General features: G+C 53.6%; 1 protein-coding gene across 1 annotated transcript in view; it reads left to right on the forward strand.

The window, feature by feature from the left end:
- The window catches only part of SND1 (staphylococcal nuclease and tudor domain containing 1), a 531,547-nt gene extending 515,229 nt beyond the window's left edge, over window positions 1-16,318 (forward strand). Inside the window, exons 17-24 of the mRNA XM_049774313.1 lie at window positions 3,264-3,452; window positions 8,248-8,389; window positions 9,986-10,109; window positions 10,666-10,735; window positions 11,504-11,617; window positions 12,699-12,902; window positions 15,637-15,681; window positions 15,774-16,318. Coding sequence (XP_049630270.1) covers window positions 3,264-3,452; window positions 8,248-8,389; window positions 9,986-10,109; window positions 10,666-10,735; window positions 11,504-11,617; window positions 12,699-12,902; window positions 15,637-15,681; window positions 15,774-15,839 — 954 coding nt within the window. The 3' untranslated portion in view covers window positions 15,840-16,318. The remainder of the gene's footprint in view (window positions 1-3,263; window positions 3,453-8,247; window positions 8,390-9,985; window positions 10,110-10,665; window positions 10,736-11,503; window positions 11,618-12,698; window positions 12,903-15,636; window positions 15,682-15,773) is intronic.
- The last annotated feature ends 504 nt before the right edge of the window (window positions 16,319-16,822 follow it).

A 16,822-nucleotide genomic window follows, 5' to 3' on the forward strand; every position in this document is an offset into this window, starting at 1 on the left:
GGAGTGATCCCTGAGTATTGCCGGAAGTGACCTAAAAACCTAAAATAAAAGTACAGTAGCAAGCACATTTGTGAAAATTATTGTATCGCCAACAAAGTCATTAATACAACAGGTAAAAGGTTTAGTAAGCTCTTATTGCTATCTGTCCATTCTGTTAAATTGTTGTTACCTATCCATTCTCTTAGTCTGCGTTCCTATAGAGATGACAGCATCAAACAAAGGAAATTCAGAAATTCAAAGAACTATTACTGATAATACAACCTTTATGTGTAGTGTACTAAGCTGCCAGACCTGAAAAAAGATACAGGGTGGGGAGGCTGTACTTGCTTCAGAAGCCCTGATAAGATCAGCCCAAAAACCCACACACCTGAAAGCTTGGTTGGTTTGGTTTCCCCAAAGGGAATCATAGAGAGTGAAATGGTGATTCTGGGAGATGGAGGCAGCAGTGGCTTCGGCAGGGCAAAGGGTTGGTCTGTCTTCTCTTCCCAAGATGACCAGCTTTCTGTGCACCCATGATCTTTCATGACTCAGAATGCCAAACTTAATTAAAGTATGTTTTAATTACTTTATTACATTATCTTAATTACTTGTTCATTAATTTTAAATAGATAGTTACAAAATGGTTCATGATTGAGTTTCAGCCATACATCTCTTCATGAACAGTGTGCATTTCCTACTATCAATATCTCCAAGTCTCCCTCCTGCCCACCCCTACCTCTCCCCACCCCCTTTTTTCCTGTTAGGCACTGTGCAACAGTAGTGTTACTGAAAGGGTACCATATGATGTGAAACTTTTTTGTTATTGTTTTTTGTTTGGGGATCACTCCTGACGATGGCAGGCTTGGAGGACCATATGGGATACCAGGAATTGAACCAGGTTGCGTCGTGTGTCCCTGGTTGGCGCATGCAAGGCAAACACCCTACTGTTGTGCTATCGTTCTAACCGCTGATGTGAAACTTTTTTTAAAGAAGGACCTTGTGGTTATTAATGTAAAACAGGATAGTACATTGATTGTGCAATCAAATGTGGTACTCAGTCAGAAGACTGGCTGTCCAACAATGTGGCAATTCTGGGGGATTGTTTTGGTTGGCTTGGGGGCCATGCTAGCTGTGTTCAGTGCTTACTCCTGGCTAGGGATTGAATCCTAGGGACAATGTGCAAAGCCTGTGCCCTGAACCCCTGTCTCTTCCCGAGCACCACTGTGCCTCATTGCCCCACAGGTGGGGTGAGAGAAAGAAGCACTCGGAATATCTGTGGGGAGTATGTCCTGGCTCTCCCTGCTGCTAGTATTTGTGGGGGACCATGGGTCATGGGGAGAGTCGGCCAACAGGGCCCACACTTCCCACCTGGCTCTGCCAGAGTGTCATAGGCGGAGGCAGTACAGGAAACATGGAGCCTATCTCCTACCCGAAAACTTTCCCACTTCACCTGTAACATCAGCATGGATCAAATCAGTATCTATCCTCTGGTGCTCTTAATCTTTGCACAACACCTCGGCACTTCACCCCAACACAGGCATTGATGAACTTATTCGAAAGGATTAAGTGGGCTCTGGTGGAGAGAGAAAGCCAGGGTCCTCTTCTCTCCCCTCTGCTCCCCCCATTGCCTCTGTCTCACTGCCCAGGTTACCTCTGTGCTGTCCATCCTCCACCCCACTTCTCTTAAGTCAGATTAAGGGAGCGCAGTAGAATCCTCTGATCCTTTGCCCTGCACTGATGCCCACCACCCCCTGCTCTGGCTCCTGTCCAGGCTTCCAAGAATTCCCAGGTACTTAGACATTCATTTTATTGCTTAATCGAGCTTGAAGCTGTTTAAATTAATACCCATTTTATGTTCAGCAGTAGGGCGGTTAGAGGCCCCTTTAAGAGGAAAGGAACTGGGGACTTGAGTGATAGTACAGCAGGTAGGGGTTTTGCCTGGCACACAGCAGACCACATTCAAAACCCAGCCTCCTATGTAGTCCTCCAGGATTGCCAAAAGTGGTTCCTGAGGTACAGAGTCAAGAGTAACCCCTGAACAGGGCTAGAGAGATAGCATGGAGGTAAAGCATTTGCATTGCATGCAGGACAGTGGTTCGAATTCCAGCATCCCATATGGACCCCGAGCCTGCCAGGAGCGATTTCTGAGTGTAGAACCTGGAGTAACCCCTGAGCACTGCCGAGTATGACCCAAAAACCAAAATAACAAATAAATAAATAAATAAAAAAAAAAAGAGTAACCCCTGAAAAAGGCCGGTGGGGGAAGGCAAAAATTAGAAAATTAGTTTATACAGGTCATCCATGTGTAGACTCAGGAAGGAGCCACCTTATGGAAGCAGAGCCGAACCAATTGTGTCCTGGGTCATGCCCACCCCACCCCCCCGCAGGGAAAGTGGTTCAGGAAGGCCACTGAGCCCTGTGGGGATTCCTGCAAGTTCTTGGGTTCAGCCTCACGACATGGTACCCATGAGTTACCTGCTGGGTTCACCCCATAACTGCCCTGGGGTTATGCTTCCTGTGCCTCTTTCCTCTCCTGCCCTGGCCTCTCCTGATGTCTTAACTCAATCAGCACATACTCCTGGGTTGGCCTGTCTTCTGCCCCAGCAGATACAAAAAGCCATGTGGGTTGTCCCCAGCACAGTCAGCTTCTATCTGACCCCAGAAAAGAGCCTTTGACTGCATTGCATTGATCAAGAATGGTTCTGGAGTTCATTTCAGACCTGCAGTCTGAGAATTTTTTTTTGTTTGTTTTGGTTTTTTTGGGGCCATGCCCGGCTGTGCTCAGGGGTTGCTCCTGGCTATCTGCTCAGAAATAGCTCCTGGCAGGCACGGGGGACCATATGGGACACCGGGATTCGAACCAACCACCTTAGGTCCTGCATCGGCTGCTTGCAGGGTAAACACCGCTATGCTATATCTCCGGCCCCGCAGTCTGAGAATTTTTTTTTTTTTGGTTTTTGGGTCACACCCGGCGGTGCTCAGGGGTTATCCCTGGCTCCATGCTCAGAAATTGCTCCTGGCAGGCACGGGGGACCATATGGGACGCCGGGATTCGAACTGATGACCTTCTGCATGAAAGGCAAACGCCTTACCTCCATGTTATCTCTCCGGCCCCGCAGTCTGAGAATTTAACCTACTTAAGAGAACTGAAGTCTAGGTCTCAGCAAGGGTCAGAGGTCACCCACACCTGGCCTCCTTTCCAGAGGTGGCAGCAGCTCGGTGTTACTCTCTCCAGCCCTGGCCCTGGCCCTCAGCATGCTGACGACCCCTTCTCTGATCCACAGGTGGAGGTGGAGGTAGAGAGCATGGACAAGGCCGGCAACTTCATTGGCTGGCTGCACATGGACGGTGCCAACCTGTCGGTGCTGCTGGTGGAGCACGCGCTCTCCAAGGTCCACTTCACCGCCGAGCGCAGCTCCTACTACAAGTCCCTGCTGTCTGCCGAGGAGGCCGCTAAGCAGAAGAAGGAAAAGGTTCGTGCACACATGGGGTGCAGCTTGGAGGGCAGAGGTGCACCCATGCTGGGGACAGTGCCAATGGCTGAACGTCTATGTGCAGGGGACTGTTCCAATGGCTGAGTGTCCAGAGGCTGACTCTGCTGTGCTGGGAGATGGCTCCGAGGTCCTGAGTACCCACACTGGAGGGATGACTCTGAGCTCCTCCCGAGCCATCTCCCACCAAAAATCAGGTGCTCTGCCTCTGAGCTGTTCCTGCTTTGCTTTGCTTTGCATACAAGAGGCCCAGGTTTCATTCCAAGCACCCCATGATATGGGCCAAAGACAGCAAAAAAAAAGAAAAAAAGGTGTCTAGAGAACAGCCCCTACTTCTTCATTCTCTGCAGCAAGCAGAGTTTTTACCAACCTGCCCCCATGTAGCAGCCTGGGGTCCCCCTCAGAGAAGCTGCCGTGAGACATACAAACTCTGAGCCTGAGCAAAGCTGGGATGGTCCAGAACTGGCCCTGCGGCTGTGTGGAAAGAGGTGATGGGGTGACTCTCACCCCCACACACATTCACCCCTTTCTGTGGGAACCCACGGGCCTCAGGGAGCTGAGCTGCCTCCTACGGCCCTGCAGGGAAGCCCATTTGGGAAGCTTCCCCAGGAGATGCATAAAGCTGTTACCAGCTGAGATTTACAGCCCATTGGACTCAGCCAGTGCTGCCCGAGGAGAGGCCGGGTAGAAGGGGCTAGCAGGAAGCTGCTCCAGGAAACAAATGGATGATTAAGGAATCCAGTGGTTGGATGATGGGAACCAGCCCCCTCTCCCCTCTTGTCCCTCTGTCACCGCTGACTTACTGCCCAGCCTGATAATAGGGATAAATCAATGGCCGCCCATTTATCTGATCACCTGAGCCTGCCAGAGGGTGTGTGGGGCACAGACTGTGTCCTCGGGCTCCCTTTTTACCTCTCAGGATCCAAGAGGCATCAGGACTCTCCATGCCCTCCTGTCCAGGGGACCCCTCCTGGAGGGGCAGACCTCTTTAGAGCTGTGCCTGCAGTGTAGGGGGACAGGGAAGGGAGCAAGCCCCACCTTCCTTGTCACCTGCCTGCACATGGGAGCTGCCACTCCTCCCAGAAAGATACTTCCTCTCGGATTTTCTGTTGATGACAGCTCAGCTTAGGGCTGCCACCCCCACATCCCTCCCCTACACCCCCAAACCGCCCACTGCAGGGAAATGGAGGAGGCAGTTGGGGGGGCTGAGCCTTCACCAAGAGTTACAACCCCTGCATGGCAAGTATCAGTCCCCCAAGGCTTTCTATACTCTCTCTCCTCTCTCTTTCCTCCCTCCCTCCCTCTCTCTCTCTCTCTCTCTCTCTCTCTCTCTCTCTCTCTTTCTCTCACTCTCTCTCACTCTCATACACATACTCTCACGTATCAGCCCCCCAAGGCTTTACCCCTTACCAAGCTTTAGCCCTTACCCAGGCTTTCTACACACTCTCTCTCCCTCTCCCTCTCTCTCTCTCTCTTCCTCTCTCTCTCTCCCTCCCTCTCTCTCTCTCTCTCTCTCTCTCTCTCTCTCCCACACCCACACCCACACCCACATATTCATACTCAGACACAGTCCTATGCCTCAAAGTTGAGAAAGACCTAAGGGGGACCCCCCCCCCGGCCTGGTGCTGATTTGGGGATCCCCCTGTCCAGTGCAGCTGAGACTTGCCTAGAAGTACGTCAGCTTCCTTGCACACCCACCCCAGACTCTGCAGGTAATTACCAGTGATGAATGGTCTTCGTGGCTGTGAGTCTTATCCCAGGCACATTGAGACACAGTGCATAGCTAGCTCTCCAGGCAAAGGGAGGGCCTACCTGCCCTCTGGGCCCCTTTGCCTGCTTCTGAGGGGTCCCTGGAACCACATGGCAGAGCCCTGCAGTGGCCTTCAGAGTTTGCTGGGCTCAGATGACCTGAACTGGTATCAGTGGCGTTCCCCCAGGAACCCTACTTTTTCCACTGGGACCCTGTTGGGGCTGCCTTAAAGTGTGGGATTCAGGAGGAACTTCTCCTCTCCCATGTGCAGCAGTGCTGGGGTGTGCACATGTGTATGTGTCGATGATGGGGACCCCAGCATACTGCCCTCCAGCTTCCTCTGAGCCCCCCAAGCCGCCTTCTATCCCCTCTTCCTCTGCGTGAGGCTGATAAAGGTTAAGGGGGGGCAAAGGGGGGTTTTCATCCTTCAGGGAGGTTCCCCCAATCTGGGAACCCTGAGGGGAGCTACGGGTAACAGCTACAGAGGCTGAGCCCCTCCAGGCCACCCCTGCCAGCCATCCCTGGATGGAGCTGGCTTGGCATTGATGGGCTTTATTGGGCCTGGCTTCCCACTGCGTGCTCACAGGCCTCTACCACGCTGGCCCCGCGCCAGCCCTACCCCTGGAGCTTCCTGAGCAGCAACATTAAATAGGATTTGGACAGGAAAGGCTGCAGCCATCCGCTGTGCAGCTCCTGCCAGGGGCAGGCCTGGGGCTCCCCGGGGAGGAAGGGCAGGAGAGGAAGCAAGAGAGACAGCCCCAGTTCTGCAAGGCCTGAGCTGGTGACAGCGACCCTCATGGCCCCTGATATCAGAGCAAGAGGGAGGCTGTTACCAAGCTCACCCCAATACCCCGTCCTGAATCAGAGACAAGCATGGCCCGGCCCATCCACACTAATGCAGCTGCTTAGGGCTACCCCAGGCAAATCGAGGGCACAGGCATACAGGCATGTTTGCATTCACATTGCATACATGCATATGCACACACACACACACACACAGAAATGTGTGCACATGGTGGGCTTCAGGTGACAATACCCTTATAACTAACTGCCCTCCACAGTGGCATTCCCCTCCAGCCCCACAGGAGAGGGGACACCTCAGCTTCACTCTGCTCCCTTCCCTTGGAGGCAGGAGGGTAGCACTCCACCCCAATCCCAGGCTCTGGCCAGTTTTTTCCTGGATCTAGAGCTATCACCCTGCCCTGCTGAGCCTTTGGGAGTAAGTCCCCCCTCTTACTCCTGGTGCTGTCGCCTCAGGCACATTCACTGGAGGCATCATTAGCACTTTCTGCTCTCACCCTGTCAGTATGAGCCTCCTTCCTGCTGCTTCACTCAGCAGTGGGGGAAGAGCCAGGGGGGTTGCAGGTCCCAGCTGAATGGGGATCCCCGAGGAAGGTGTTGTCTCTCAGATACCCCTCCGGACAGTGGGACCTGCCCAGTCACTTCTCTGAGGCCTTCTAAAACTGAGCCTGGGAACTGGAAGCAGTTCTAGCATCCCTCCCTGGTGTGTGCAGTCAGTGCCCTGTGCCCTACTCTCTCTTCTGTGCCCACTGTGAGATGCTTCGGGCAGCACCATGGCAAGAAGGCCTGTGCCTTCCTCAGTGTCCTGTGGGTGCCATCTTGCTGAGATGGGGTGGCGGTAGGGGTGAGAGATCTCAGGATCCTTTGGGATGGGACTCCAAAGTGGTTCCCGTATCGCTGCCTCTGAGCTGTTTCCTGAGGTTACCCCAGAGCTCACAAGGCAGCCGAGAGCACAAAGTCCATCCTAGTGGTGGGGAAGGGCCCAGGAAAGGCAGGATGAGGGCAGCCACTGGGCCTCTTCACCCTCAGGAGTACTGAGCCCTGTGTGCAGCTTGTTTCAGGGGCGAGATGAGTTAGTGCTTGGAGACTGAAGATTGAAGGTTCCCAGACATTTGTGGCCTACCACCTCCTTTTTGGGCCACACTCAGCAGCGTTCAGGGCTTACTCCTGGCTCTGTGCTCAGAAAGCTTTCCTGGCAGGCTCAAAACCATATGGAATGCCAGGGATCGAACCCGGGTCTCTTCCAGATCAGCCACGTGCAAGGCAAACACTATCGCTGTACCATTGCTCTGGCACTACTGCCTCCTTTCCAGGGAAGAAGCTGAGCACACTCAGCATCATTCTGGACATCTGCCTTTTATTTGTTTGTCTAGTTGGTTGGTCGGTTTGGGGATAATACCCAGTGATGCTCAGGGACCATTCTTGGTTCTGCACTTAGGAATCCTGGTATTGCTCAGGGGATCGAACCTAGTTGCCGCATGCAAGACAAACATTCTGCCCATTAAAGACTATCCCTCCAGCCCCACACCTACCCTTTTTAAGTGCGCAGAGGGCCACCCTCATTGTGTTGTGTCTGCCATCCCATCTCCATTGTCCAGTGCTTCGTGTTGCCCACTTTGGGATGTTCTGTGTTAGATGTCTAGCCCCTTGCAGGTGTGTAGATTCATCCCCTAGTCCCCTGGTAAGGGTGAACCCACCTTAAACCTCACCCCTTTCCCATTGCTCTGCCAGGAAGCCCCTGCCCTGCTCCAAAGGCCTCACTAGGGGACAGTCCCCAAATGTGGAATTGGAAATGATCCACTGTCACCCCAGAGCCCTGACAGCCCAGGAGGGGGTACTGTCAGGTGCTTGAGCTGAGAAAAGAGGTGATAGCTACAAAGTGACAGCACCTCCTCCACCAGCCAGGCATGACTAGAGAGTGCGTCTGGCTGGAGTGAGTGCTGAGGGCCAGGCGGAAAGGGGTGCTCAGTGTGACTTCACCAGTGGGAGTTGAGGGCCCTCTCAATCTGCTCCAGGCCCATGTGAGAAGATTTCTCTCACCCTCCCTGGGACTCTCAGCTGGCTGGTCATCTTAGGGACCTGGGGTGAGGCCAGCACCCTGTACCTCTGACCCCACCACCCGCACTCAGATCATTCCTCAGGACTAGGGGTTCTCCAGAAAACTCGCCCACTGGGTGACCCCCGCACCCCACCTCTGCTGACCACCTCCGTACCCTCTTTGCACAGGTCTGGGCTCACTACGAGGAGCAGCCCGTGGAGGAGCTGGTGCCGGTGCTGGAGGAGAAGGAGCGCTCAGCCAGTTATAAGCCTGTGATTGTGACCGAGATCACAGACAACCTTCACTTCTATGTGCAGGATGTGGAGACGGGTGAGTGCATGGGGCTTCCCTCCACTGCCCCAGGGCCTTGTTACAGCTAACTCTGCCTTGGGGATTGGGAAGGGCAGGGGTGGGGGGGTACTAAGGGCTCAGCTTCCCCAGAAGGAAGTCAATGGACATGACTTTCCCCATCTAGGGTCTACATGTTGTCAGAATGAGACAAAATGGGAGCGCTGGAGCTCAAAATCTTTTAGCCCTGGGCAGAAGCTTCAGGGAGGAGAGCTGAGGTGGGAGGTGGGCAGGATCTAGGATACTTGAGAAGAATGAATGGCTTTACCACCACCAGGCCTGTCCTCTGCTGGGACAGAACAGTGTGCCAGCCTCCTACACAACCCCTTCCCCTCTTGGGGGCTCTGCTCCTGTCTCCCTGTTCTTAATTAAAACCTGCCTTGGGAAAGGCTCCACAGGAAGCTTTGCCATCAGCTACAGATGGCCTCCTGGGCAGCTCAGTAGGGAGCAGAAATAAACAGTGAAAATAGAGCAAAGCAGCAGGGAAATTCCCATCTACAAGCAAGGGACACCCTCCAGGGAGATGCGTCCTGAGAGTCACCAGGAGCTCAGGTTGCCTTTCTCAATCTGGAGCTCTCACTGTAGGGCCAGTCCAATGATGCTGGTGAGGCCACCACCGTGTCCCAGCCCATGCTCAGACGATGCAGTGATAGTGCGGTGAGGGGCCAGTGGGGCCAGCAGCAGAGCTGAACAACTGAGGATTTCAAACCAAACTAGGCCAGACTCGAGGGTCTCGCAGTGGAAGCGGCTGGGCGTGAGACCTGATGAAGCAGGTGTAGGCCTCTTGGGGATATGAGTCCCTCCTGCCATCAAGGAAGCCCTGAACTAGAGCGGAGGGTTGGCTTAGCAGCTCCCACACTCGGTCCTGCATGAGTTCCCTGGGAAGAGCCCAGCCAGGCTTTACCTCCCCATTAATACAGGCACGGCCCTTGGGCGCTGTGTTCAAGGACCCTGCCAGGATGGCCTGTGCAGTCAAGGGCACAGGCTGACCCCTTATCCCCCTGCCCAGAGGAAGTGGACCCCATTCACGGTGGTGGCTCACCTGCTCATGTCTCCTTAGCCAGAGCCCAGACCAGAATATGGGGAGCTAGAATCAGCACATCCCATACCCCCCATCTTCGGATTGTTTTGGGGGACTTTCTAGCGGTGCTTGGAAGCTGGGGGCCACTCTGAGGGACTCAGTCCATGGTGTCTAGTCTAATTGTTCAGTATGTGGGTCCAGCCTTGTGATGCCGCTCCACTCTATGGGGCTCGGGACCACCAGGGGTTGGGATTGAAGCATCTTGTATGCCAGACATGTGCTCTGGCCTCTCAGCCGTCTTCCAACCTCCCTCTTCAGTGGAAGGTGAACTGTGGCACTCTTCGAATAGGGACAGAGTACTTTCAGTAACACAAGCGGATCTATCCTGCAGTCCCTATGACTAACCCCACCTGCCTACCTCCCCCAGAGACGCTGCTCCTAAGAGCTGGCAGCAGGGTCAGCCCCACTTATCCCTGCAGGCATCTGGGTCTCCCCTCCCCATCCTTGCATGCACCCAGGTTTTTTTCAACATCCAGATCTCATCTTCTCCACCCCAGGCACCCAGCTGGAGAAGCTGATGGAGAACATGCGCACTGACATCGCCAGCCATCCCCCAGTTGAGGGTTCATATGCCCCCCGCCGGGGCGAGTTCTGCATTGCCAAATTTGAAGATGGAGAATGGTGAGTGCCAGGCTGGGCCACCCTCACCCCTGGGCTCCACGGGTGTCCCCTTGGCCAGCACTTCACCGTGATCCTCAGTGCAGCCTGGAGCCCTCTGTGGCCATGAAGGGGTCCCAAGCTGACCTGCTGCCTTGCATGGTTCCAACCCTGGTTCTCCCCTTTCTCTTCCTTCTCTCCCATCACTTCCTCCCCAGGCCCCTTCTCTCCCACTCCTTCTAAGGAGTCCTCCCCACTGATCCCTTACCCCTGCCAGGGCTGTGGCTGATTCCCAAGGGCCTCTGGCCTTCCTGGGGTGACAAAGTGACTTGGATGTGTTCCCCTCCGCGGCCTCCCAGACAGATCTGGCGGCTGAAGGCAGCGCTGTCGGGGGCACGGATCTGAACAGCCGACATCCATCTATCTCATTAGTCACTGTGCATACACGATCTCTGCCCCAAGGACATTCTCATCTGCTCAGCAGATGCCCTCTCTCCCCCCACACTTCTCGCTCTGTGGGATCTTCGGGCCAGGCCTCCTAGAGCTGCCCCCTGAGCATCACTCTGGACGGTCTTCACAGGTACCGCGCTCGAGTAGAGAAAGTGGAGTCCCCTGCCAAAGTGCACGTCTTCTACATTGACTACGGCAACGTGAGTAGGGATGCTCCACTCCTCTGTTCAAGTCCATCCAGTCTCCCAGAGAAACCTAGACCCCACTGCTTTGGGGGCCTGTCTCAGACAGGCCTCTGCACCCCAGTTCCAGGTCTTCTAGCACATCTGGGCAAGCATTTGTTCACCCTGCTGAGCCCCGTCACATTCCCAGGCCAGTGCTGTCCCAGCCTGGTAGCAAATAGCTGGTCTCAGAGGGGCCCCAGAGCTATAGTAATTGACCTACAGAGACTTTCAGTCTCCAGCATCCAGCAGCCCCAAGCCAACTTGGGGTAATTTTTGGATGAAGAGCCAAGAGTAACCCCTGAGCACTGCCAAGTGTGACCCAAAAATCAAAACAAAAAAATAGAATCCCTTGGGTGTGGTCCAGATATTGGAGCAGTTCTGAGTGCCCCTGGGTGTGGCAGCAAGTAGGAGAGGAACACCTGGCTGTGGGGAACACTTTTCTCCAAAATGAAATGAGCACAGGGTCTGCACCAAGGCCCCGTGCCTGATAGGTATAAGGAGAAAGCATCACTTTAATCCTCCTTTTGGGGTGCTCTTAGCCATAGAGTGGTCAGGATCCCTATCAGAGGAAAGGCTATGGGAGGCAGGGCAGGAAAGGTCATTAGAGTCCAGTTTATCATTAGATGTGAGCATAGGTGAGGAGGACACTACCCACCATGGCAGGGTAGATAACAGCACAGAGGGGAGGCCTCTGTGAGAGTGAAGGAGGCACCAAGTTCATGATGCTGTGCTCTATCCCTGCAGAGAGAGATTCTGCCGTCTGCCCGCCTGGGCACCCTGCCCCCTGCCTTCAGCACTCGAGTGCTGCCTGCACAAGCCACGGAGTACGCTTTTGCCTTCATCCAGGTGCCCCAGGATGTAAGTGTCCCCAGTGTCTCTCCTTCAGGCCAGAGGGAACAGTTCAGGCACCCTAGTGCTGCACCCCTCCTTAGCCCAGGGATGGCTGATAGAGCATAAACCTGACAAGGAGCTCTCAGCAGACCCAGGAGGCTGCGAGAAGGGGTCAGGTCACCTTAGAATAATGGCACGGGCTGGGTGGACAGGACATGAACCCTGCTGGGATGGCAGGGAACAGGAGATGGGAGAGTGTTTCGTGTCTGCCGTGGCAACATAGGTGGCAGTGCAGAAGGCCAGGGGCTGGGTTGACTGTAGTTACAGTGTAGGCCAGAGACCATTGGCCAAATAGGCCTATATTTGGTTCTGGAGTTCTGGAGTTCTGGGGTTCTTCCTGTTTCAAGTGGTTTTGTTTTGTTTTGCTTTGTTTTGTTCCCTCTTGATGTAGTAGATCAAACCCAGGGCTCTCAGACAGATCAACAGCGCACGATGGGCCCACCCTGTCCTCTCTGGGCTTCATTGTAAGGCTGACTAAGGGAACTGGTAGAATGGGAACAACTGAGGTGCAGGAAACTTCAATAGCTTTCAGCTGGGAGGGTGAGAAGTGGGCCTAAAGAAGGGGTTCTGGGATGACTGCACCCACATGGGGTCCACATGGGGGAGTTCAGGGAGGGGCTGGACTTCCGGCCACTGGGGAAGAGGAACCAGTGCTGAGCCATTGTCTAGGAGACGGCAGCAGAAATGGCCAACCAGGCTCTGAGCTCCAAGCCCATTAGTGCCACCCACTGGCCACCATACATAGGAATGAGGGCAGGAGGGCCTGGAGGGCTTAGCAGCAAAGAATCAGGATAGCAGGCACCATGGGATATACTACAGGATCTGGACAGGGCCTCCGTTGACAGCAAGGCCTGGTGGGAACAGCCAAGTGGCTCATGGCTAGGGCTGCACTGCTGCTCCCAGGGCTGGGAATCCCCATTCTTCTCCATAGGGAGACAGGGCCCTGGAAAGAGAGGCTGGGAGGCCTGAGGGTTGGCACCTGGCACCTGCTTGGAGGTGGTGGGAGCAGGTGTACTGAGCGCCAAATGACGGATGTGCCTGACCACAGGAGGATGCCCGGACAGACGCTGTGGACTGTGTGGTGCGGGACATCCAGAACACGCAGTGCCTGCTCAACGTGGAGCACCTCACCGCCGGCTGCCCCCACGTCACCCTCCAGTTTGCTGACTCCAAGGGTGACGTGGGGCTGGGCCTGGTGAAGGAGGGGCTGGTCATGGTGGAGGTGCGCAAGGAGAAGCAGTTCCAGAAAGTGGTACGTGACAGACAGCTGCGCATTCATGTGTGTTCTGTGTGAGAATCTGTGAGTATATGTGTGAATGCATGAGTGTCAGCATATATGATATATGTGTTTTGTGACTGTGTTAATATGTGAATATGTAGGTGAGTAGAACATGTATGACAATTTGCATGTACTGAGTTTATGTGTGAATATGTGTCAGTGTATGTGAATGTGTGAGTATGTATGTATTTGTGAGAGTATTCTGTGAATATGTTTATGAATGAGTGTGTTCTAGCATGGCCTGCACCATGAGCAGAAAGTGAGCAGGAGTCCCCACCCCCACCCTGGGTCTCCTGCTGGGGAAAGATAATAGATTGGGGTTGGTCAGAGTTTGAAAAATAAAGGGGGATGGAAAGAGAAAAAGCTAATTACATCCCAAGTTAATGAATGTGGATGCAAAATAGAGCAGAAAGTTTCCCTGCCTGCCCTCCATCAGAGACCAAGCCAGGGGCACCCAGAGCCCTTGTGAGGCCTCTCCTGCTGTGTCTTTCAGAACTGTGACCTCTGGGCCACGAGAGCCAGAGTGTCGCCTGTGCAGTGTCAGAGGGACAGAGGGACAGAGCAGCATCTCCACTTTCACGTCCAGACCTCAGGACCCAGTGCTGGACCAGGGCCTGATTCTTTTTTAGTTTTGGTTTGCTTGGGTTTGGTTTTAGGTTATTTTGGAGGTGGGGGAGTATAAATGAGGTCAGATCCCAAGATGTACAAAGTCACTGGTGAGGTCAGATCTCAGGTGAGTCGAGTACTCACAAAGAAGCATTCGTGGGGCTGGAGCAATAGGACAGTGCTAGGGCCTTTGCCTTGCATGCAGCTGACCTGGGTTTTAGCTCCAACATCTCATATGGTCCCCCAAGCCTGCCAGGGGTGATTTCTGGGCACAGACTTAAGAGTAAACCCTGAGCGCTACCAGGTGTGCCCCCCCCCCCCAAAAAAAAAAAAAAAAAACAAGCATCCACCAGCCACTTTGAGAGTAACTCAGCTTATTGTCCCTGGAAAAAGGTATTTATATTAGGGGAGACTAGGGTGTGAACTCTTTATGAGCCAATCAGGTAGGATGTGAGAGGGGATCACAACAGGGTGTATGCTTCTGTGTTTAGGAAGAGGGGGTAAGGCAGGGGTCTCAAACTCAATTTACCTGGGGGCCGCAAAGTCAGTAGTAAGCCTTGAACATTGGGGGGGGGGGTGACCCAAACAACTAAAACAAAACAAAACAAAAAAAGATTCCTCTAGGGCAGGGCCACAAAATGTTGTACAAAGGGCTGCAAATGGCCTGCAGGCCTTGAGTTTGAGACCCCTGGGGTAAGGGGATTAGGGAAAGCAGAATGTGTGCTCTAGATGTTAAAACAGGGTGTGTGCTTACAGTGATTAGGTACAGGAGAGCTCTCAGCAAATGTGCTGGGTGGTTCCCCCCCCCCCCCCCCCCCCCGCCCCTCATGCCAATTTGCACTCCTGCCCTTTCACCTGTCTCTCTGATGGGATCAGAAATGGAAGGGTTAAGGCCTGATCTCCTGTTTCTGAGATATGGGGAGCCCTGGTCTTCAGCAGGGTTTTCTGAGCCTTGAATGCTGTCCTTGTTCATCACTCCTTTCGAGGTCACTCTCAGTGCCCATTGTTGCTTGGGTCCCCCAGTAGGGTCTAGAACCAAGCTCCCCACATTCATTTAACCTCCTGTCCCCTTCTCAGAAAAAGCACCCAGTGCTCACGGGTGGAATCTACCCTATCACTATAAGACAAGAAAGATGGAAAACAGCTCCCCAATTTAGCCAAGGCTGTCAAGGGATCCAGGGAATGTTTCTAGCCCCAGTTGAAAAACACTACTGCAGGCGTGCCAGACTCCAACCCCACATTTACACAGGGCAGGAGTGAGACTTGATCTCCCATCCTCGTGTCCTCTCTCCCAGCTCTCGTCCCTACCTCACACCCTGACCAACTTCAATAAACCCCTGTGTGTATGAACCCTACATAGTACCTGAGTAGGAGCGGCCTGGCCTCTAGCCCACCTCCCACTCCCCACAGGTAGCCCCACTTCCCTGAGTGTTCTCCTTAAGGGGTCCTGAACACCTCAGAATCCAGAGGTGAACAGGGTCTCCATGGAAAACCAACCCTGATGTCTCTAGAATCTAGAAAATGCCTTTGCCTAGTGCCAGAGCCAAACCTTAGACATGTGTCCTCTGACAGGCATTCATTCATTCACTCTGACATTCATTCATTTCTTCACCAGCACATTCAAGATGAGCCCCATCTATTCATTCTTCCCTTAAGCACTTGGTGAGACCCTCCCAGCCATCTCAGGGTCCAGGAGGCTGCCTTCCTGCCCTCATGAGCCCCCATCCAAGTATGAGGAGACTGAGCACCGTGCCTGTGATGAGTCATTGAAGGGAAAAGATGCCAAGGGCAGTGAAAGGAGTGAAGGGTCTTGCACATGAGGCTTCACAGGGAGTCATCTGAGGCCTGGCACCTGCACCTGAGGGTGACAGGAGAAGAGGCCCTGTACCACAAGAGGGCACGTTCAGGCTGGTGGCAACACCAGTGCAGCCTCAGGGAGACCACACAAAGCCCACAGAGCCTGGCACTTGTACTTGATTGTGAGAAAGTGGGGTTGGGGGGACAACCCCAGATAGTTCTTGTCCTGTGTAATCTCAGGGTTACTATGGCTGTGCTCAGATTTCCTCTCCCTAAAGCCCCCTTTTCTCCTCCCTCCTTCCAGATCACAGAATACCTGAATGCCCAGGAGACAGCCAAGAGTGCCCGGGTGAGTGTCACCCCAGAGAGATGAAGGGGGGGCTTTGACTCTTGAGGGCCCTGTGGAACCCTCCTGATGAGCCATTTTCTCTTTTCTCCCAGTTGAACCTCTGGCGCTATGGAGACTTCCGAGCCGATGATGCTGACGAGTTTGGCTACAGCCGCTAAGGAGGGAAGGGGTTCCCAGGGCCTGTCCCTCCCCCCCAGGCATGGGGTGGGGGAGCACATTCCTGCTCAAGACCCAGGGTGGAGTGGAGATTGGGTCTGGCTTTGCTTCAGTGTATGTAAATGTCTTACGGGGCTGCGACTATCCAAGGAGGGGAGACCAGGCTTTTGGGGGATAGACCTTTGTCTTCCGGAATGATGAGTATTTGATTTTTGTGTTTTTATTCAGGGTCAAGTATAGTGTTTTTTCTTTTTTTAAAAAAAAAAATTATCCTCAAATCAGGAAGAAACAAGAACAACTTTATTCTAAAGGAGGATGTGGCCCTATCACCTGCTTACCCCCAGCATCCGCCTAGCTCTGATCACATGACCCCAAGATCCACCTGTTCTCCTGTGTTCGAGTGTCCATCTGTGCCCCGTGTCCTCCACCCCTCTGTATTTAAAGCTTTGGCGGTCCAATAAAACAGTTCGTGCTGTCTCTAGTCCTTACTGTTCAACTACAAGGAGAGTGGGTCCTATGACTAAAAACCTATGCCACCCTATGGAAATAGCCCCTGGGTGGAAGGCAGGGTATTGGGGGAGTTCCTGGCATCTCCAGGCATTGCCTGGACAGCAGCCATGTAATGGCTGGTGGTTGTCTCTGCGCTCAGGGACCATAGGAACTAGCCAGGTTTCAGCCAGCCCCTAGCAATTGCCAGAGGGCACTTTCTGGGAGAAATGGGAAAGGAGGGTCCCCACTTCCTAGTAATAACAGCTTCAAGTGCACCTGGTCCCTAATTGTTACCTCTCTCAGATGTAAGGTGGAGAATGGAGCTTAAAGACAGATGCAGAAGTGGGGTCAGGTGTCCCCCAGGTCCTCCCATAGAGTCATATAGAGCCTCCGATTGTGGGGCACCTCAAGAACAGTCCTGGGAGGCACAGGGTGAACCTACCATGTTCTAGGAATACGAAGAGTGAGGAAGTATGTGTGTGCTGTAGAGAGGGGT

Source organism: Suncus etruscus, chromosome 1 (genome assembly GCF_024139225.1).
Source record: "Suncus etruscus isolate mSunEtr1 chromosome 1, mSunEtr1.pri.cur, whole genome shotgun sequence".
NCBI classification, from domain to species: domain Eukaryota; kingdom Metazoa; phylum Chordata; class Mammalia; order Eulipotyphla; family Soricidae; genus Suncus; species Suncus etruscus.